This window comes from Ostrinia nubilalis, chromosome 7 (assembly GCF_963855985.1).
Source record: "Ostrinia nubilalis chromosome 7, ilOstNubi1.1, whole genome shotgun sequence".
NCBI lineage: Eukaryota > Metazoa > Arthropoda > Insecta > Lepidoptera > Crambidae > Ostrinia > Ostrinia nubilalis.
The window spans coordinates 9,052,694-9,076,856 of record NC_087094.1 but is presented as its reverse complement, the minus strand read 5'-3'; the positions used below and the strand labels follow the sequence as shown (position 1 = coordinate 9,076,856).

Genomic DNA, 24,163 nt, shown 5'->3' with positions numbered 1-24,163 from the left:
GAAGCGTTCATGAGCAGACATTGCAGTTGAATATTCAAGTTCTGAATTTGATTATTGATGAATAATAAAATAAATCCTACTAGCTCGATTGATGGTTTCATTTAATTTATTTAAACCAGGTTACCTTTAATCATATTTTTTCGTTAATTTATGAAAATATCAAATTAGCCCGTAATCCTGAATCCTGATACATAAATTTAACCTATTAATTTAACACATGTACGACTGTACTCAGTGTTGCACTATCAAATGCAATTGACGCGCCTCTATGCCAGGGTTTTTATGTTCCTGGTCAGGCTATATGTGCGTCTACACCACAGATATGGATTAGAGTAGATACAGCAAGTTGCTCCTCAAAGCGTGTCATTCCGATATGTCCAAATGGACATACATGGTCGAGTGATGTTCATGTAATCCGATTGCAATAATCGGTTACGATGATTTTACGAGGATAGTAGTACGAACACGGTACACAGTAGTTTGATTTTAAAAATAGGTGGACATACGATCGAAAGTCATAATTTCACCGAAGCAAAAATTGTTTTGGATAGCATTTTGAATGCTGATCAACATTTGTCATTATGCATTTTTTGATAAAACGAGCCTTTCATGCTTAAAAAAAATATGACAAGAAAATTTGTATGGAGAAAAATCTTCTTTATTTTTTTTCTGGCTACTGTTGCAAACTGTAGCGGTCAAACCTTATGTAGTCGTAAGTACCTATGGTGCCTAACATTACTACATAAATACTTTTTGCGGGCACGCGCGGCCAAGCGAGTAATGGACATGCAAAATTTTAAATATTTTTATTTATTCATTATTGATTTTAATGCACTTAAAGTAATTATTAATAGATAAATATACTTAGTCTAACTTACTACAGCCCCCTATTACCTCATTTCACGCTAAAACCTTTCAAACTAGAACCTAAGTTTGTAGGTACTGGTAGTCTAAGTTGTTTTTATTGTCATTATAATATTCACTACTGGTCTACTGGTTATCGTGTAAGATAGATTAGGTAGATATCAACCCTTTACCTAGGTATATACCTACTTCTTGGCACTTATAATACCGACATACATGATTAAAAAAGTCTTCAAGCAAGAACCCTTGACTTCAATGCTTATGAAAGATTTTTTAACTTTCTAGAGTAGTCCTGAATAGATCCTTAAATCATTTTGACTGTCATAATCGATTACAGTAGGTAATGGGTTCAGTAAGGGTTTCAAACCATATAGTAAACAATACATTTTTATGGCTTATTCAGTTAGTCAAATAATTCCATCATAAATGGAAATATCCGTAACCCTTTTCTACACATTCATCATCCATCATCATTTCAACCATAGAACGTCCACTGCTGAACATAGGCCTCCCCCAATGATTTCCACAATGGCCGCTTGATGGTGCTCTGCATCCAGCGCCTTCCTGCTACCTTTATGAGGTCGTCGGTCCACCTTGTGGGTGGACGTCCTACGCTGCGCTTTCCGGTACGTGGCGTGGAGTGGAGACTCCAGAACCTTGCTGCCCCATCGGCCATTAGTTCTGCGTACTATGTGCCCTGCCCATTGTCACTTTAGCTTGCTAATCCGTTGGGCTATGTCAACGACTTTGGTTCGTTTACGGATCTCCTCCTCATTTCTGATTCGATCTTGTAAAGAAACACCGAGCATAGCCCTCTCCATAGCACGTTGTGCAATTTTGAGCTTATTTATAAGGCCTATATTTTGAGAGGCCACGTTTCCGAGCCGTATTGCCACACATTATTGCAGTACTGCAAACCTGCCTATTGGATTCTTTCGGAAAAAGTAAGTATGTGAGTGACTTTGATTATTTTAAACACTTAATAATTGAAGACATGAATGGAAGAAGGTGATAAATGTCGGATTTCAGATTTTTCTCAGTTCGATGATTGGGTAAAGGTATGCTTTATATTTGAGGCTACTCATAAAGGTGTTATGTACGTTATCTTTTTAGACGAAGGGAAAGAAACTTACACCTGTTTAAATGAGCCAAAAAAAAGAATATTTTTGCGAAAGTACGTATAAGACTATTCAACAGAAGAACTGGAAATTACAGTTCCGCTACCTACTGTAATCGATTATGACAGTCAAAATGATTTAAGGATCTATTCAGGACTACTCTAGAAAGTTAAAAAATCTTTCATAAGCATTGAAGTCAAGGGTTCTTGCTTGAAGACTTTTTTTAATCATGTATGTCGGTATTATAAGTGCCAAGAAGTAGGTATATACCTAGGTAAAGGGTTGATATCTACCTAATCTATCTTACACGATAACCAGTAGACCAGTAGTGAATATTATAATGACAATAAAAACAACTTAGACTACCTAGTACCTACAAACTTAGGTTCTAGTTTGAAAGGTTTTAGCGTGAAATGAGGTAATAGGGGGCTGTAGTAAGTTAGACTAAGTATATTTATCTATTAATAATTTCTTTAAGTGCATTAAAATCAATAATGAATAAATAAAAATATTTAAAATTTTGCATGTCCATTACTCGCTTGGCCGCGCGTGCCCGCAAAAAGTATTTATGTAGTAATGTTAGGCACCATAGGTACTTACGACTACATAAGGTTTGACCGCTACAGTTTGCAACAGTAGCCAGAAAAAAAATAAAAAAGATTTTTCTCCATAGAAATTTTCTTGTCATATTTTTTTTAAGCATGAAAGGCTCGTTTTATCGAAAAATGCATAATGACAAATGTTGATCAGCATTCAAAATGCTATCCAAAACAATTTTTGTTTCGGTGAAATTATGACTTTCGATCGTATGTCCACCTATTTTTAAAATCAAACTACTGTGCGGTAGAAAGAAGAAATTATTTACGGATTGAGAATTGTAAATAACAGCACAAGTAACAAATAAATTAGAATAAAGTAGCAGTAGAAGAATTATAAAACAAGTTAGATCAGTGATCGCGGAAGACAGAGTGCACTGTTTAACATCGAAATTATACAAATCAAGAAGTTAGGTCAGTGATCGCAGTATACGTCTACGTATACAACGGCACTGGATTTTGTCGTTTAGAAATATCTTCAAAACTAGGTACCTGACTTAGCTTTATGAAACAAAACGTATTGGCAAAACTACGCATTTTACATTTATTAAAAATAAAAACCTTGAGTTAGTCTTTATTTTATGAAACTAGGTCAAGTACTAGGATATTTAAAAGTATGAAATTAGGTAGGTATGAATTACTAATAGTACTATTTAACACAATGGAATAACGATCATTACTTTGATACATTAAGCACAATAAAAATATTATTTGCAAATTAATAAGAAAATTAATAATATAGAATGACGTTTAACGCTACAAAATTATTTTAATCCACAGTCAGACTAGCTATAAATTTAACAAAATATCTGTTTTATCGGAATTAATTAATTTTCGAATCGAGTCACACGATATCGTTCGATGACTTTGCGAATGCAGTACGATGATACGATTACTTTTACGTTGCGGCAATCAAAGAGCATAAAAGAGTAAGAGACGGCACTCCATAGATATTTTTTGAGCTCACGCACACATATGCATTTTAGAGAACGACCCGCAAATCTTTACCAACCGCACAAACTACAGGCGGAGCTACCAACATAATGCCTTATTTTCTGACAGTATTAGTGACGTTCGTAATAACTTATCGATTATCGATACTTTGCTAGGGTTGTAATTGCATATCGATATCTAGTATAGGAACCTTCAATATTTTAATGATTACTATTTTTATTTTATACTATGTGTAAGTAAAACGAAGTTTTGTAACGTAAATTATTTATTTCGAAATAAAATAGGTATATTACAATAAGTATTGAACATGACATAGCAGTTGTAGGCATGAGGAATTATTGAAAATTATAACAAAGTACAGAAATGATAATTTTGTAAACTTTTATTTTCACAACTTTTTCTAAGAAAAAATAGGATTTTTATTTATAAACATCTTTAATTTTCTTATCAGCTGATCGAACCTCAGCCCTAAGATTACTTTTCAATGCTTTGTTGCTGTGCTTTTTTACTTTTGTCAGCAAAATTGTTTTCACTTTTTATGAAGCTGTCATTAATGATTTTACAACTTTTTCTTAGAAAAAGGTAACTTAATATTTTAAACATCTTATCATAAATTTCTTTATTATGTTGTTGACATTTAAACCAACTAAAATTACAATTTGTACTCAACATTAAGAAAATGAATTTTCCAACATTTTCCATATATATCTGGTCGGCAATATGGTCATGATAAAATTGTTTAGCTTCATTTACGGTGGTACATAATTGAATTGTTGGATAAACGAGACTTTTTTTATCATGCCACCATTCGCGAAGAGATATATATGCATACAAATCATTGTCAACAGGAGTTTTCACGCTCAAACACTCTTCACAAATTAAACAAGAACTGTTCTGTAATAGTTTGGCAGCTAAATACCCGCTTACATATACTACTGGTTGGTTTTCAAGGCTACACAAATTTTCAATGGGCTGTTCTAAGTTTTCAGGGTCCGGGATAGACAACACAGGATAAAATTCAGTGTCTGTGGAATCTTGAACATTAATTTTTATTTCTGTTGTTTTTAAATTAGTTTTTAAAATGTCTTTATATTCCAGCATATGTTTATTGTTGTCTGCTTCACAATTAGCACTTCTGCTATGAGGCACTTTCAGCCCAGTAACCATGCTTGTTTTAAGCGCTGCAGTAAAGTGCGTGATAGTGGGATTTCTATTGGTTACACTGTGTTGCCTAATGATTCCAAATAAGTTTTCCAGAGAGTCTTGGTTAAACTGTCTAAGGTTCATATATTTAAACCCTTCATTCTTTAACTTTTCCCAAATATCGTTTAAGGATTTGATAGATATTTGATATCCCTTTACGCATTTAACATTTTTTAGTATCGTGTTTTCTGCTGTTATAAATTTTATGGTTTTTAACTTATCAGTATAAAAGGTCCAAGACTCAATGTGATTACTTGATGTGGAAACATTTTCCCGGATCCCTTTCTTTACGTCATTTAAAGATGATGGACCATTTGTACAATCAAATAGTTTATCTAACTGTTCAATCACAAATGCTGTATCATTGCAATCAGAAACTTCTTTCCATGCCATCATTTTTAAAATAGCTGCCACGGTATTACTCAGAGCATGCGCAGCATACTTCACCCTCATCTTAGTTTTGAATGTTGGATTTACAATGGTACTATTCAGTTTTTTAAAATTTAAAAAATTTCTGTTGTGTTCTTCTGCAACTACCAAATGCCTCCATTGTGCAATTTTTCCATCGAAAGACATATTTCCACTTTTAAAGAAATTGTTTCGTAATGATTTGAACAAGTGAGGGATGTCATAGATTATAAAAATTTTGTCATTATTTACAGAGAAAAAGTTGCTATCTATGCCTTGTCCACAGTTTCTTTTTAACATGTTAAGAGCTCCTATATTTGTAGATCCCTGATCACAAACTGTTGTTAGAACCATAAATCCGATTTCTTTTAATTTTTTGATGATGTCCGATATAATTTTTGCCAGTTTTGCTGTTGATATTGTGCCTTCCACAAAATAGTGCGCAATATATTGCTTGTATTTATGTTTAGCACCCTGTATCATAAACACTAACGCATGGTCTGCAATTTTCTTTTCTCGTCCCATGTTCTCGCCCTCTCCATAATCCACGTAGCCATCCACTTTATCAGCAATTTCGTTATAAATTATCCGTTTCTTTAACGCCATCTCGTCAAATATTAACGAGCAATATTTATTTTCCTTTGGCATACTTGATGCTTTTGCCTCTAACATATCAATTATATTTTTATTTATACCAGGCTCCATTGGTATATTTTTTAAAATCCTTTGGAGCGTTTTAGTGCTTGGTAGCGTAAACAGCTTTTGCATATAGCGGTATGCTTTAGGGGACCGTTTAAATATAGCCAAAGCATATATTTTGTTGGCTAAAGTCCACCTTTTTCCTTGTGACTTTTTTTTGTTATTCTGCACTACATCCTTTACTAACGATGTCAGCACTTCCGAATCTAACTTGTCTAAATTCACTCTTGACTTCGCTATATTCCTTATTGTTTTTTTTGCATTTTGTAACTGTCGCCAAAGCCTCTTCTCTTTAATTGTAAATGTTGATGAAGTGTCTGTAATAAAAACATTTCCATTAGTAAAAAAAACAACATTAAAGCAATCTTACCTTTCATTTCAATGTTTTTCTTAGGTCTTTTATAACTGTGGACTAATATTTCTGCCTGTGCATCTTGATGGCAAATGTTTTTATCATCTGAAATATTATAAATATGCAAATTAGTTTAAAATTTATTTTGTTGTTTTATGAAACATATTATTTCCAAATCAATCAATCATTATCAAGTTTTAAAAAAATGCAAAGACAGGATAATGATAGCTCTTCTCATAAAATATGAAGCGTGGGCCCACCTTCAATAACAATGACATAATATTAAATTAAAGGCATTTAGAGGTTTTAATGTTCTGCATTCTGGATGCGGTCTGCGGGTATGTCAAGACAATCTGTAAGTGGTCGTGATAAGGCAATCAGTCACGTGTGCTTTGCGTTCTTTGTTCGTATCCGCACGGTCAAATCGCATTAATATAAAATGTACAGAAACCTAGAATGTTGTACATATAAGTTCATTTTGACCTGACTGCAGACTGCAGAACGCATCCAGGGTGGCATTCTTTAGTTTGAGGGAAGGCATATTTTAGAAGGTAAATAATTAGTTTGTACACTTACCATGAGTAATGGGTTTATAGGTCATATGTTCTGGTGCATTGGAAGTAGAAGGAAGAGGTTCAAAAGTTGTTTTCGCAGAAATACCAGAATCTGGTATATCCACAGCTCCCAAACATGTTGAATTTAGTTGTTTGGTTGTAAGGGGAACTGAAAGCAGATAATGAAATGTGAATTGGGTAATAAAATGTCATGTTCTTACCCAACTTTAGGGTACAATCAGTCTAGTACATGTCTTGCTCACATTAAAAATTACTAGCTTATAAATATTATTAAACTAGCTGACCTGGCTAATTAATGTAGATTGCCTAAAATTTTTCAAATTGGTCCGGTACTTTTTTTGAAGAATTTGTATTACACAAATTACTAAAGTCCCTCTAACTCAACACACATTCTAAGCTGAATTGTGTTACGAGTGGGTTTACTACAATATTCAAGCTGTGGGGTTCTAACCCGCACTTTAGGCTATCTTGGCTTCGAGTTACGGAGCCGATCAAATACAAACAAACAATTAAATATTTCCTTTTTATATTATTAGTATAATTTTAGATAAACATACCTCGTTCAACTGGATTTGACTTCTTTGGAATGCAATATGAATGATCATAAAGAACTGTAACAAAGTATAGATATAATTAATAATTGAAATTATATATTATTTATTGATAAGCATACAACACATGTTTGTGGTTACAAAGAAAGAACCTTGTTAAATTGCATTCGGTTGGTTTGTTTTGGAAACCAAAGAAAATTAATTAAGACATCTAAATAATTCAGAAAAATTGATAGATAGTAAATTAAATTTAAAAAAAATAATTGAAGTCATCATCATACCTGTCTTGAGGTTTTCTTTATTGGAGTCTTTTACATGAAGAGGAAACTCTGTCAAAACTTCATCTGGCAAGATGGGATTGCTCAATTCCAGTGTTGGAATAGCTGAGTTCTTCAGCCGAGTTCCTTTGGCATTGAAGGATTCAGGAGTGAAGTGCCCACCACAAACAAACTTCAGTTGGTGTAACTTTTCAATAGGTACATATGCTAAGTCTTCTATGCCAGCATTTTTAACCCACATTCGACAACTGAAATAAGAAATACCTATTAGAAAAGAAAAAGAATAACAAACTGAAATTTATTCATCAACTAATTTCTTTTAGTATTGTTATGCAATTCATTTTCAGAGTACGAAACAAAATACTGAAATTAAAAATTGGTTATGGTTATTAACTGTAAGATTAAAAATATTAATCCCAGCCTTTAAGTTTACACAATCAGTAAAATTATCTTGTAATAAATGAGTGTTATTAGAAACTTACCGGTCAGAATCCAGAGGAAACCTACTCAAAAGTAAGGGTGATCCACCACGACTTCGCCTCTTATTACAAATAACGCACTTCTTGTTGTTTCTACTCTCCATTATCAGTAGAAGCCTAAAATGAAATAAACAAAGCCTATAATTTCTCTCCAACCAGTGTCAATGCCCTGGTTCATGCATTTACCAGTTTTGAAAGTACATTTACATTTTCATCACATAGGGTTGTTTTTAATGAAAAATAGATTTGTAATAGATCTAATATTTCAAGTAAGTAGATAACATACCCATTAAACAGAAAAGTAAATAAGAGTTTAAACTTCTGTAGAAGTTGAAACACAGCTTATTTAAAAGAGTCTCTATCTCACAAAAAACATAACACTGAACAGCAAACTTTATCACGCCCGATACGGAGGAACTTAATCAACTCAACGTAAACGACAGAAAAGTTTATTTACAGTAATATTGCACCAAATCTGAGAAAATAACTTCACACGAATCAATTCGCCGGTTAAAAACTCAAACTCAATTGACAGTCATTTTTTTTCATTTGTCAAACTAACAATACTACCAACATAAGGACACTAACAATTATTTTTAGTATGGTGGTATTGATCCGCGGGTTCCCCTGCTATAGTGAAATCAATCCAAAATGCACTTTATTGCTTAAGGGATAAGGTTGTATATCAATTGCTACATATAGAGACTAGTTTTTGTATGAGAAGTGTCTACCCACTGGCGGCAATCACTAAAATTCGCTAAAATGACACTAATGACGTTTAAAAAGTGGCACGCTCGGCTTCATACAATTTTTGACACATGCTGCTGATGCTGCATCTATCCATATCTGTGGTCTACACATACACACACTAAAGTAAAGGCAAAATAAAAATCTGATTTAAATAAGCTTATAAATGTATGTATTTCTTTTATTTACATGAACATAATACATAAATTAATATTTTATATCAATCAATGCACATTTCCTTGGTCTGAAATTACTTAAATAAAATTAAGTATCACAATTATTTTTAATACTGAATTGCGCTAATGTCTATTAATCCCACTGGAAAATGAAACTACTGTGTCAAGTAGCATCTTGATCTTTGGAGTCATTTCTGGCATTCTTCTCATTCTTTTGATTTATAGCAGATTGTGTCAATAATTCTTCCAATAATAAATCATTGTCGATCAGCTCATTGCTGCCAGTTGTCTGAAACAAACGGATAATATAAGATACCAAATTAAAAGCATTATTCGTAATTTTAATCTTCAATATTCAGTAGCAGATTTTTACTTCTCTGGTTTCTCCCAACCAGAAATAATATCCAGATAAAAAAAATCTCCCGCTACTCTGGTCAACCCTAAGTGGACCACTCATTGTCATTGTACAGACAACAGCACATCAGACGATACATTTTTGTTGCAATATTGCCCATATTACAATGATACAAGATGTCACAGCGTTTAGTTCAACGTGCTGTCTTTTAGATCAAACCTGCGATTGATCCAAATACTAAAATTCTCAAAAAAAAAAAAACATCTAGTTCACAGCGCGGCAGCACCATGGAATCCTTGTATAGTTCCATTACCTGTTGCGCGCTGATTGATCGCGCCATAAGTTTCTGCAGGTACTTGTCGCGGCGGCGCGCGTCGCGGATGCTGCGCAGGCGTTCGAAGTCGTCCGCGTCCGTCTCGCCCGCGCCGTCCACCTCGTCCACTGAAACCGACAAAAATATTCGTTTTAAACCATATTCTGGGGTAAATGTTTATGCCATCTTAACCGTATGGGTTTGTTATTGTTATTATACACCACAATGGTATAAGATCGTCTCGGGTTCGATTCCCAGAGAGATATAGATCTCCCGTCACATGTCAGGAAAAGAAAAAGTACCCTTGATACGCGACACACAATGGTGGTGACGGAGGCGAAGGAGTTGTCTGTTGAGCGACTGCACGGCCGGGCTGGTGTCGAAGACGATGGTAATAGATCTGCGTCGTCTATCACAAACACTTACATAAGGTCTGGCTGCCGGCGGCGCTGAGCGAGGCGCCGACGTCGCTGTCGAGTCGAGGGCGCGCGTCGGTGATGGAAGCGAAGGAGTTGTGAGTGTTGAGCGACTGCACGGCCGGGCTGGTGTCGCCCACGGGCGCCCGCGACCACGCGCTCGGCGCCGACGACGACAGCCGGTGGTCTGCTGCCAAAGAACAACGATTCACTATGGGAAATGTGTAGGTAGCGAAGTATAGCGTAATGGGAAACCTAACCCTCACATAAATGGACTTAATCATCTACTGGATATAATTTTTGTGGATGACAGGGAAACAAAAAAGATCATAATAATTGATCGATTGCAGTACCTACGCATTCTGCCAGGATCCATTTCTTTCTCCGTATGGAAGTTAGAACCATGGGTTGGTGGATATCCTACACATCAGACTACACATTTTCTTTGCAAAATAGCACCTGTTCTAACAACCATGGTGTTCAGCTCAACGTGACGTCGTCTAGTGTACAACGAGAAACATGTTTACATGTACACAATTAAAATTTAATTGTAATAACTTCACGTACCTAAAGAGAAGTTAAATGTATAAAGCGGGAAAATTATTTGACAAATACCTATTTGGGCACTATTGCAGAACGTTGTGGCATTATAGTAGGTACCTATTGATAAAACATGAAATATTGACGTCATCAATTACCAATTTATTGTGGCAACATACATATTTACTCGTACATATCGACTACAATGCAGTAACTAGTTTTTAAGTCGACGACACTTGACATCTCTTTTAATAATTCCAGTCGAACGTGACTAAGTAGGTAAACCGACAGTCATTGGACGCTGCCAGTCATTGGACAAAACAACCCTTGAATTTTCTTAAAATGAATATTCCTTAAAAAAACGACCTTTTATCTCCATTAGTCAATCTCTCAGTTGTTGAAATAGAAATGCTATTTTTAATTCAGTAAATAACTGTCCAATAACTTTCTTAAGTGTCCAATGACTGGCAGTGTTGAGGCGTTCAGCCTCCTTGCTCCAATCTGTGCGCGGCGCGGCGTTTTATTTTTAATTATTTAGGACTTTTTTTGTTTCTCTCTCTTGCTTTTGTCCGTACTGAACTGTCATGGTTTCAATATATTTGTAAAACCGTAAAAGAAAGTGTTTTAATTAAATGGCACCATGTTCTACGAAACATAATTTGGTGACCCATGAGGGGAAATTCGAGACATCAAGTAATTTCATCAAAATATCAAGAAAAATCCGACGAAAGGAATTTGTTCAACGGTCGAATTTCATCATCATGCTAACTATTATGCAAAGGGAATTTACACAAGAAGTCTGAGGTTGTCCAAGGATCTAAGGAGGTAACGAGCATCGTCTGGCCGGGCCAGTGACGTCACAGGAGCATCACACCGCAGCGCAGATCAGATAGCTAAGTGCCCCATCCGCAACTTCCATTCTACAATATTCCAATACAATTTCTCGTTCAATATCGACAAATATCGTCAATCCAGTTTCAATCCACATTCTAACACACATTTCGGTTGGAGTATAGGAAACGGGGCGCTATGGGGCACGAGACTTAGAAAAATTTTTATGAAAAAAATTTTTTTTTTTGAATTTTTGGCTTTTTTTGCCGGGAATGTTTAGAATAGATAAAAATAAGACTAATCTTCAGATAACTTTTTTTTCTAGGACCAACCGTTAACTTTCTAGAGCCAATTAAAAGTGCGCTATCAACACTTAGAATAATTTCGACGAGTTTTTTTTTCTTCAATTATTCCTTGTTTTCTTGCAAGAATCGCATAGAAGCCGTAAAACAAAGCACAAAAGCTTATATGGTCTACCTCTCTAAAACAAACGCTTTCAGATTTAGAGCCAATTAAAGGTGGCTTCCGACACTTAGAATAATTTCGATCAAAAAAATTTTTCCCGAAAGTGGCGATTCTTTTGATGCCATCATGTAGGGGACCTCAAACCAAGAAAAAAAGGTCATGTACTTCATCCCCGTAGAACCAACCCCCGACCCTCTAGAAGCGATTCAAGTTTTACGGTTTTTCCAAAAAGTTCTAATTTTCGCAAATCTATGCTGTCATCGCTTAGAGGATGTCGAACCAAGGAGAAAAGGTCATGTAGCCCACCCCCGTAGGACCAACCCCCTCCCGTGTAGAGACGACTGAAGTTCTAAAGCGTGCTTGTATAGGAACCGGGGCGCGACACTTAGAATAATTTCGATCAAAAAAATTTTTCCCGAAAGTGGCGATTCTTTTGATGCCATCATGTAGGGGACCTCAAACCAAGAAAAAAAGGTCATGTACTTCATCCCCGTAGAACCAACCCCCGACCCTCTAGAAGCGATTCAAGTTTTACGGTTTTTCCAAAAAGTTCTAATTTTCGCAAATCTATGCTGTCATCGTCTAGAGGATGTCGAACCAAGGAGAAAAGGTCATGTAGCCCACCCCCGTAGGACCAACCCCCTCCCGTGTAGAGACGACGAAGAAGACTATCCATCTAGGTTTTATTAATCTAAGCCACCAATATATTGGTATCATTCTAAAGCCTAGATCTAAGGTAAACGGCTACTAGTTCGTGATAGTACGTAAGTTCGTAAGTTTTTTTTCTAGCTCAAATAATAAGCAAATGGAATATTATTTATTAAAATTCTTCATTACTGCAAAAACTCTATTATTTAAGCTATCTAAAAAACCAAGTACCAGCATTGTGGCGCCAAAAATGAGAGTAATACGAAGCTTCAAACTCTCAGAGAGCCAAAAACAGCCGTGCGGCTTGCAAAGGTTGCTCTCACCGTAAGGTTAGCGCTCCAACTTCTTAAGCTTATAAAAAGGCGAAGGAACGTCCATTTAAATAAAACTTGTAATAGTGGTTTCATGTGTTCCTTGACAATTGATTTGGCTTAGAAAAAAGTTATATGAAAACGTAGAATTCCTTTAAAATTGCGATTAATTGACTCACGAAATAGCGTACATATTATTTTTCGTGTGTCCCCTATTTCGTGACACTACCGATTCAAGGATATTATGGATAACATTTTGATGCTTGGTTTTTAAATAATTATTTATGATAATTTAAATGTAAGTTATGAAACAAATAATGCATTTATTTAAGTTTCTCGTGACCTAAATTCGGTATATGTTTCGTTCACTAGAATTTATATGACACGAGTTTGAAGTTCACATATATGACCAATTTTAAGATAAATTTGCATAAGTAGTACCAGCATAATTTTGGTTTTGTTTCGATTTGTTTTATTTATCTTTGTTTATTTGTTATATGGGATAGATAATAGTTAATTGACACATTTTGACAATAATCCATGAATTTTACCTGGGGAATTTGGAATAATCAGTATCACGAAACAAGGAACCGTATTATTGTTACTTTTTTCCAAGTTCGTGACATATAAATGTATGGTGTTAGGTACTTTTATGACACACACCATCAAAGAAATCGACATATTTTTTAGTTTTTAATACTTACCTACCTAAGAAATTAATTAATTACTTTTATTATGAGTCATTGGCGTATCTGGGGTTATTTTCAGGGGGGGGGGGGGGGGCGCTATCCTCACTTGAAACAGCTCCAGGGGTGGGATTATGGGGAGAAGGGGGGGGGGTAAGTCCCCCCACATTTCTAATGGTTATATAAATATTTTCACATATCGCTAGAACTAACAAATCAAAATTTTATGGGTACAAGGGGGGGGGGGGGGGGGGTTAAGTCCCCCCCCTCTATATTTCTAATGGTTATATAAATATTTTCACATATTGTTAGAATTAACAAATCAAAATATTATACTAGACACATTATTTCTTATGAATATTTCAGGTAAGTAATATCGTCAATTTCACATAATTATTTTATTGTAAATTTTTATTATCGTTTTTAAATTTATTAAACCCTTAATCATTATTAAAATATCCTAACTGTATGCATAAAACCTTATCCCGAAATAGGGGACATGAGTTCACGAACTTAGAAACAGAGCAAAATTTTGTCACGAAACAGGATCCAAACAAGAGGTCCGCAGAACAATTAATATAAAAAAAAGTTCAAACTATATAACTATAAATTATGTATTAACTTACTGTCAAAAGACCAAAGTTTAGCATACAAAAGCTTTCATACTGATATCATGCTTGGTTATTTTTAAATAAAATGTTAAAGTCGTAAGAGCCTTAATATACCGAAGTAGGGGGCACTTACCTTAATTAAACTTCATTTCATTATAGAAAAGGTTTTTACCCCAAAAATGTGTCTTTAGAAGGATCCAGTGTCTCTTTTTAAAGCGACAGGTAGTTACGCTTGAGCCAACTTTTATGGTTATAAAACTGTTAAATTGGGATTTATCGCTATTCGCTATCCATCTGTTAAAGAAGACGTCGAGTGTCGTTGGCCAACAGCGAGCGTGTCAATATTCTACCTAACCTATCACAATAATAGAATGCTACATCACTGCCTACGTTCTACAAAAATCTTCCATTCCTATCTAGCTAGCTAGGTAATGCAGGCTAAGTAGCCTACCGTTTTCGTTAATTTTATTCAATCATCAAAAATGCATATAAAAATTATCTTATACAAAATCATTAAACCACAAAACAACTTATTGTCCCTGTAGGATAAGCATCAGGGTCAGGTTTCTTTACTATTATAAAGTTTTTATTTATTTTTGGTAGGATAGACTAGGAGCTGACTAAATTTTTTAATCACCTATGTCATGTTAATATTTATTTGAAAAAATATGATTAAGTAAAATATGGGATTGAGTCATGTGCCTACCTATTTATTCAAATTAAATAATAATCGTGTAATTGTATTTTTTATACTAGTAAGTATTACTTTTTTATTTCTCTACTTATCAAAATTATAATCCTGGCGCAGACGGGTAAAAATGATGAAACAGACAAGGAAGGATATCTTTCTGTTTAATAGGTTACACCTCAAATATGGTTGATAGTTTTGTGTACAAACAAATACGTGCGGGCCGCGGTATTACGTTCAGCGCCGCGGCCATATTAGAATCCGCGGCATAGCCACGCACGTGAGTCCTTCTTGTCAACGATATTGTCGGTGTGTGCGTGGGACGACGCATACGTACGGGCGCGCTCACAAACAAAAACAGTGCTTAGATTGTCACCCTTAAATCTCGTTGGGTACCTCTACGCGTAAAAATGTACTCAATTATTTCGTCTATAGAGTCTAGACTTGGGTAGTTCCTGAATGAATGATACAACTGAAGTAAGAAGAGTAAAACGTAGGTACAAAGAGCGAGACAGATGCACGGCCCGGATCGCGTGACCCCGGTCAGAGTTCAAGCTAGTTTCGCGCCTAATCCAATCCAACTTTAATATTTGAGACAGTGCAAGCGGAAATATTCTTTATTGACTAGGAATTAAGACTTATTTTTTTATGGTTTCAGTATATCTCGGAGGTGATTTTTAAGTAAAGTTTGTTTATTTTTGTAATTTTTGCTAGTTGAATACAACTTGTTTTAATATTATTATTGTGACCGACCGAATTTATTGATTTTTAATTACGCCAACCTAAATTTTTGACTGCCGATAATCTCCAGCTCCAGCTCCTAAATGTTTGATTTGTAGTCATTACAACAATAGATAATACATAAAGCAATGCAATTTAACTGAATATGAAGTAGTAGTGAATAGGTAGATAGGTACCTACTACATCTGCTGAACTTGTTTGTTGTCAAAACTAGGTAGGTACATGAAGTTTGTTCAATGCCGATAAATTTTGACATGGCCGATGATATTTTGAAGGTGTATCTACTTGACGTAGTAAAAGAGTTCGCAACTGCGCTAAATAGCTCTTAAACTCATAATAAGAGTAGATAGGTACCTAAAACTTTATTTAATCTTACTTAATCTAAAATATATAACTCAAAGGTGACTCACTGACTGACATTGTGATCTATTAACGCACAGCCCAAACCACTGGACGGATCGGGGATCGGGCTGAAATTTGGCATGCAGGTAGATGTTATTATGACGTAGGCAAGTAGGCATCCGCTAAGAAATGATTTGACGAAACTAACCTTATGGGGTAAGGGGTACTATTACCACTAAGTATTACTTATTTTGTGTCCACACGCTTACGAAGTCGCGGGCGGCCGCTAATCCTACTAATATTATAAATGCGAAAGTTTGGATGTCTGGATGGATGTATGTTTGTTACTCTTCCACGCAAAAACTACTGAAAGGATTTTGATAAAACTTTACAGCAGTCGTTTTTATAACCCAGAATAACATATCCTACTAATATTATAAATGAGAAAGTTTGGATGATTGGATGTATGGATGTCTGGATGTTTTTTACTCTTTCACGCAAAAACTACTGAACGGATTTTGATGAAACTTTAAAGTATTATCCTACCTAATATTATAAATGAGAAAGTTTGGATGTATGGATGTCTGGATGTGTTTTACTCTTTTACGCAAAAACTACTGAACGGATTTTGATGAAACTTTACAGTATTATCCTACCTAATATTATAAATGAGAAAGTTTGGATGTATAAATAAATAAATAAATAATCTTTGGACCATTTCACACAGCGCCAGCTAGCCCCAAAGTAAGCAACTTAATGCTTGTGTTTATGGGTGCTAGCTTAACGGATATACTACTTATATACTTTTTTTTTTAAATACATACATATTATACATAGTAACACCCAGACCCGTCACAGAAATTAAAATTCATCATTTCAATTTCTGCCCGGCCGGGAATCGAACCCGGGACCTCTCGGCATAGTAGTCCGCTCTGAACCACTACACCAAACGGCCGACTTATACCGATGTATGGATGTCTGGATGTTTTTTACTCTTTTACGCAAAAACTACTGCACGGATTTTGATGAAACTTTACAGTAATATTATTGTTTATAATCCAGAATAACATAGGCTGTAATTTATGACGATCTGTGACAAATGAATTTTCACGCGGAAATTAGAACTTTTTGGAAAAACCGTAAAATTTGAATCGCTTCTAGAGGGTCGGGGGTTGGTTCTACGGGGATGAAGTACATGACCTTTTTTTCTTGGTTTGAGGTCCCCTACATGATGGCATCAAAAGAATCGCCACTTTCGGGAAAAAAATTTTTGATCGAAATTATTCTAAGTGTCGCGCCCCGGTTCCTATACAAGCACGCTTTAGGTTGGAGTATAGGAAACGGGGCGCTATGGGGCACGAGACTTAGAAAAATATTTATGAAAAAAATTTTTTTTTTGAATTTTTGGCTTTTTTCTGCTTTAGAACTTCAGTCGTCTCTACACGGGAGGGGGTTGGTCCTACGGGGGTGGGCTACATGACCTTTTCTCCTTGGTTCGACATCCTCTAGACGATGACAGCATAGATTTGCGAAAATTAGAACTTTTTGGAAAAACCGTAAAACTTGAATCGCTTCTAGAGGGTCGGGGGTTGGTCCTACGGGGATGAAGTACATGACCTTTTTTTCTTGGTTTGAGGTCCCCTACATGATGGCATCAAAAGAATCGCCACTTTCGGGAAAAATTTTTTTGATCGAAATTATTCTAAGTGTCGGAAGCCACCTTTAATTGGCTCTAAATCTGAAAGCGTTTGTTTTAGAGAGGTAGACCATATAAGCTTTTGTGCTTTGTTTTACGGCTTCTATGCGATTCTTGCAAGAAAACAAGGAATAATTGAAGAAAAAAAAACTCGTCGAAATTATTCTAAGTGTTGATAGCGCACTTTTAATTGGCTCTAGAAAGTTAACGGTTGGTCCTAGAAAAAAAAGTTATCTGAAGATTAGTCTTATTTTTATCTATTCTAAACATTCCCGGCAAAAAAAGCCAAAAATTCAAAAAAAAAATTTTTTTCATAAAAATTTTTCTAAGTCTAGTGCCCCATAGCGCCCCGTTTCCTATACTCCAACCCACATTTCCTAAAGATTATTATATTTTTTGACAACAGTAAACGTTTTCGAGTGAATATTTCACATTTTAATATTTCATTCCAATACTTTCAATACAAGGTTCAATCATTCAAAGTGCATTCATTTCCAGTGTTTAATAACTGTTTTTAAGAGACAGCTAAGTCTCGCAATATCAGTAATTAGTGCCTATTTTCACGCATTTCGCTGAACATTCCAGGGTTACTTCGCTGCGCGGCTCAGCTGTTTTCCACCTGCATTTTCGAAGTATCCGAGTACCACCGGCTGCTGTGCTGTCGCGACCGGTTTCCTGGTTTGCAGTCAAAGCGAGGAACGTGAGCTTTTCATTTTTCATTACATACTTTTTATTTAATTGGAGTAATTTCGCTTCGCGAATCTCACAATAATAAGTAAATATGGCCAGCTTAAAGGAATTACATATTAAACGTAGCTCAATCAAAGGCCAAATAACTAAATTTAAAAATTTCTTGCTACAAATTAGCACTAAAGAGTCATTAACTAGTTTGGAAATATCCGAATTAAGTCTTAGAATCGCAAAATGTGAGTCATTATCGACAAAATTTGATGATTTGCAAAGTGAGATCGAGGTTTTAAATTCTGAAAACTTATCTTTGGAACTAAATGAGCGGGAAAGCATTGAGAGCGGCATTATTACAAACATGGCCACTGCAAAGGTGCTCATTGAGCGCCAAGCTCAAATAGACAAGGATTGTAGGCGTAATTCTGTCACTGCTAACGACACTCAATGCTCCTCCGATCATCATGATTTTGGTATTAAGCTACCTCAGATACAGATTGCCAAGTTTGACGGTGCGTATTTTAAATGGCTTGAATTTCGAGACACGTTCGAAAACTTGATTCATAAAAACGATCGATTACAAAATATTCAAAAATTTCATTATCTTTTATCCTATTTGGAAGGCGATGCAGCTAGGATAATGTCTAATTTTGAAATGTCGTCAGATAATTACGAAGTCGTTTGGAAATTGCTTTGCGACCGCTACAATAACAAAAGATTTCTAATAAATCAGCATCTTGGTTCATTATTTAACATAAATAAACAAAATACAGAATCAGAAAAATCTTTACGTTTTTTGGTTGATCACGTAACAAAAAATTTACGCGCGTTGAGCAGCCTAGGCCAGCCAACGGACAAGTGGGATACGCTGATCATATACATGATGACTTCCAAGTTGGATGGTCAAACGCTTTTGAAATGGGAGGAGTTTCGAACCACGCTAGATGAAATGCCAACATTAGATCAATTCCACACCTTTTTGATCGATCGAGCCAACGTTTTAGATTCATTGCACCGTAATAAGTTTGATAGTAACCAAAGAAACGGTCAATCGTATTCTCGTTCAAATAACATGCCAACAAATAATTCACAGCACAAGCAAGAACGTCATTCATTCACAAAATCATTTACTACTACTAGTGAGCGTAAATATAATTGCATTATTTGTAATGATGGTCACAACATCTATGACTGTTCAGTATTCAAATCGAAAAACATACAGGAGCGTTTAGATGATGTAAATAAATACAGTTTATGCATGAACTGCCTTCGCCATGGGCATGCCGAGAAGGATTGTCGCCTAGGGCCCTGTAGAATTTGCAAGAAACGTCACAATAGTTTACTTCATGACCCAAGCGATAATACAAGCAATTTATGCCAATCCGAGGCTGTTGTTAATTTATCTGAGCATTTAAGCACTCAAGTCATTTTGTCCACAGCCCTAATCAAAGTATACAATACAAATACAGGCTCGTTCCAGCAGGTTAGAGCGCTTCTAGACTGTGGTAGCCAGTCGTCGTTCATCACAACGTCACTAAAGAGCAAATTAGGTCTTCATTCCACGCCTATAGACGCACTTAAAATCATTGGTATTGGCAACAATCATTCTAACAATGTCGTAGAAAGCTGCACTGTTAAAATACAGTCTTTATGCAGCCCATTCAATACAAATTTGTCTTGTCTCGTACTAAACGAGCTAACAAGCGAGCTGCCTAAGGCTCCTATAAACAAACATATGCTAAAAATTCCAAAACATATACAGCTGGCAGATCCTACCTTTGACCGACCTGCTCCCATCGACATGCTGATTGGAGCCGACTTATTTTGGGACTTATTAGGGAACGAAGAATCGTCTCTAAGTCCTTCAGGACCTAAACTACGAAGCTCAAAATTAGGTTGGTTGATATCGGGCCCAGTAAATTCAAAATGCGCTATCAATAATGCAATTTACACAAATCAAATACAAAGTAATCACGCCATTACAAACTCTACATTGCATGATTTAGACAATTCACTAGCTAAATTTTGGGAGTTAGAGGAACTGCCCACAAAATCACGTTTAAACAATAACGAACAAGCTTGTGAGGATCATTTTGTAGCACACACTTACAGGACAGGGTCGGGTAGGTTTTGTGTAAGACTACCCCTAGTTGATTCTCCCGACTGCCTGGGAGACACTTACGCTCTCGCAAAGAAACGTACTTTGATTTTAGAGAAAAGGTTCAAGAGAAATTCAGCTGTGCAATCTGAATATTCAAAGTTCATTCAAGAGTATGCAGAATTGGGACATCTCTCAAAATCAGAAGTCACCAAACCATACTCTAGCTATTCTTTATTGAAGCGAAAACGAGGTGAGAGTTTAGTTAATGTAAATTTAAAGTAAGTAACAAAGAGTAGGTGGACGAATTGACGCCTCTCATTATTCATTTGAAAAGAAGCATCCAATACTGTTACACACTTCTAATCACCTAACCAAGTTAATTTTCCAACGAGAACATTTACGTAACTTTCATGCAGGTCCGCAATTACTATTGGCAACAGTGCGCGAAACCATCTGGCCAGTCAATGGTAGATACTTAGCCAGGCGCACTCACAACAAATGTGTTCGATGCAAACGCATCCGGGGTAAAACTTTGTGCCCTAAAATGGGTAATTTACCACCCTAACGCCTTAATCCTTTAACTTTCCATTTTTGTCCGTTGGGTTGGACTTTGCTGGTCCATTCTATATTTTGAATCGTAAAGGCCGTGGCAGCCGGTTGATAAAATGTTATTTGTGCTTATTTGTTTGCCTACGATTTAAATGCATACATTTAGAGTGTGTTAGCGATTTATCTAAGGAATCTTTTGTTATGACTTTGAAACGGTTTATAGCACGGAGAGGAAAGCCAATTGAAATATTCTGCGACAACGGCCGCAATTTTGTAGCTGCTGCTAAAGACGTAGGTAATTTTATAAAAAATAACACAGAACCTCTATCTGGCTTTGCAAGTCAAGAAGGAATTAAATTCATTTTTACTCCAACTTACGCTCCTCACTTTGGCGGCATCTGGGAGGCCGGGGTAAAAGCTGCAAAATATCATGCAAAACGTGTAATCGGCAATAGTCACCTCACATTTGAGGAAATCACAACCTTGTTTGCCCAAATAGAGTCGATATTAAACAGTCGTCCTTTGTATCCTCTATCATCATCTCCCAATGACCTCCTTTCCCTAACTCCGGGGCACTTTCTTATTGGAAGACCTCTAACGTCGATACCATCAGCAAATCTAGAAAACGCAAAAGAACACTCACTGAAGAGGTTTGCACGGCTAGAACAGATTCATCAGCACTTCTGGAGGCGCTGGTCCAAAGAATACATAGCAGAGTTACAGCAACGAATCAAATGGCGGAATGACACCTCTAGACTAAATGTAGGAGATCTGGTCCTGCTGCAAGAAGACAACACCCCTCCCTTGAACTGGAGACTTGGGCGTGTTGCCAGACTATTCCCTGGCGCAGACGGTGTATCAAGAGTGGCCGACGTCAGCACAACAAGAGGAAGTGTACGGAGACCCCTAATTCGTCTGTGCCGAATATATGCCGAAAATAAGCGATGATATCACGGGTTAAAACTTCCGTTTTAACGAGGCGGGAAGATGTTGAGGCGTTCAGCCTCCTTGCTCCAATCTGTGCGCGGCGCGGCGTTTTATTTTTAATTATTTAGGACTTTTTTTGTTTCTCTCTCTTGCTTTTGTCCGTACTGAACTGTCATGGTTTCAATATATTTGTAAAACCGTAAAAGAAAGTGTTTTAATTAAATGGCACCATGTTCTACGAAACAGGCAGTTTACCTAACATTTATCGCATTCGAAATAACACCAAAATATTTTTTTTTTATATTATTATTATTATTTGATAATGTGATTAGAAAATTATCTCACATGGAGCAAAATGAGTGAGTCAGAATTGAGCATTATATTTTCTGTTAGTTTATTGTAATAAACATACATGTGTCACTATATCGCACACCTAGATCTAAACTGAGACAACTCAAAAAAGGGCATTTTTCAGGAGGCGAAAAAAACGTATTACTACATTTTTTGTTAGGGAAGTTATGAAATTCAGTTTTATTTTGGATTATTGATAGGCTGTGAAATGACCCTGTGTATAAACTGGGTCAAAAAATCTATCCGGTTTACCTTTAATCGCAGTTTTTTTAGTTGTTACATTTTAGGGGAATGACTTTGTATAAATAATAAAGTACATTTAGACTTGAATCAGTTTTGTTTGGACATTTTGAGATATGAGTCCTCCTTTTCCACTCTTAAAATTTTTATATCGTGCCATTTAACTTGATTCCGATTTTCGTCTACAACCAAATTAGTTGCCCACATTTTTTGCAAGATTTTAGAGTCATAAAACTTTTCAAATGTCATCTCTTCCACGTTCTTTGGTCCTCTGTATTTCAAAATTTCAAGATGTGGCTGAGTCCTCTTCCTGCACTATTAAAGTGTTTTCATTGAATGTTTCGATATCCTTAATCATCAATTTAGGAATTGTTTGAGAAAACAGTTCTTTTTTAACACGATTTGGATCAGCATAAGAGATATAAATGAAGATTTCATGACATGGTGAACATGATAGGTGTTTGAGTTTCTTCAGCCACTTTTTCTTAGCATCAGCTGATTGATATGTTTATTTATTATTTATTTACTTATTATAGACCTTTTTTCTACATTATTTTTTATTTCCACATTATAAAGAAGGTTTTATCTCTTGTGCAGACAACAGCATATCAGACTATATACTTGTATTACAACTACATTAGTTACTACAGTGTTTAACTTGAAGTGCCGTCGTCTGTACATTGCCAGTTTAACTATCTTTACACTGTTCTCTCAAAATATTTAAAAGAAAACGACCTAGCATCTTTTTTTCGGAAAATAAAAAAAATATCCAATGTAATTTTTACTTATCCAACAATAGTAAGTTAACTCAAAACACTCTTCTCAAACACAACAGTTGAACAGTTTGAATAAAACTAACTTTATTTAGAAACAGGGATTATCATACTGTACCTGATTTTAGGTGAAACATGCAAAACTACGCGTTCTGTATAGAAAAACATTGAATTGAAATTTGATCCAACAAAACTACGCCAACTAGAAATTCACAAGTTGATTCATCAAAACAAACTCAACTCAAAATAGTAACAAAATATAAGTTACTCTATCAAACAAAACTGGAACAAGTCAAAATGATCTGGTTGACTATTGCAGAACAATTCATCAATACTGTTACTACTCAAATTAACTCATTATATATTTTCTGCTTAACTGTAACAAATCTAAATATCCGCGTTTTCGTTCATTTTAATACGTGCACTCTCTGATATTAGCGAAGGTCAACTGACAAAACGCTTGTTTAGGTGGAAGGGGTCGACAAGCGTTGATTCAACAAAAGTAAGTTATCGCCATCTAGCGGCAAATGGATCAAGGCTTTATTAAACCTGTTATGTTGGAAAGATGCGTATGATAACCGAGTATTTGAATACAAGCATAAGTCAAAATTGGCAATTTTTGAGTTGTCTCAGTTTAGATCTAGGTGTGCGATATTACAAGTAGGCAGTACATAGATAGTGAAAATAATTACTGTTTATTCATAATGATAAATAAAATGAGCTTAGCGATGTGTTACAAAATAATAGAATGAATCACGTTATTTATGTTAAACAGTAGGTAGCTAGTGTGTGTTTTACGACTACTTTCCGGGACTACTTTTTGACTTACCTAGTACCTACTTCATTACGTGATCGTAAGGTATTCACACTGAATCTTTTCCATAATTAAATGGGG

At 35.6% G+C, this 24,163-nt stretch overlaps 1 protein-coding gene across 4 annotated transcripts in view; it reads right to left on the bottom strand.

Moving 5' to 3' along the window:
* Window positions 1–8,973: 8,973 nt before the first annotated feature.
* Window positions 8,974–24,163, bottom strand: part of LOC135073218 (bestrophin-4-like) — a 40,326-nt gene continuing 25,136 nt past the window's right edge. For 3 of the 4 annotated variants that reach the window (XM_063967312.1, XM_063967314.1, XM_063967316.1), the window contains 3 exons: window positions 10,095–10,274; window positions 9,669–9,796; window positions 8,974–9,289 (listed from right to left, as the gene is read on the bottom strand). In XM_063967312.1, the coding sequence (XP_063823382.1) occupies window positions 9,164–9,289; window positions 9,669–9,796; window positions 10,095–10,274 (434 nt within the window). In that variant the 3' untranslated portion in view covers window positions 8,974–9,163. The remainder of the gene's footprint in view (window positions 9,290–9,668; window positions 9,797–10,094; window positions 10,275–24,163) is intronic. The other variant, XM_063967313.1, reaches the window with a different exon arrangement.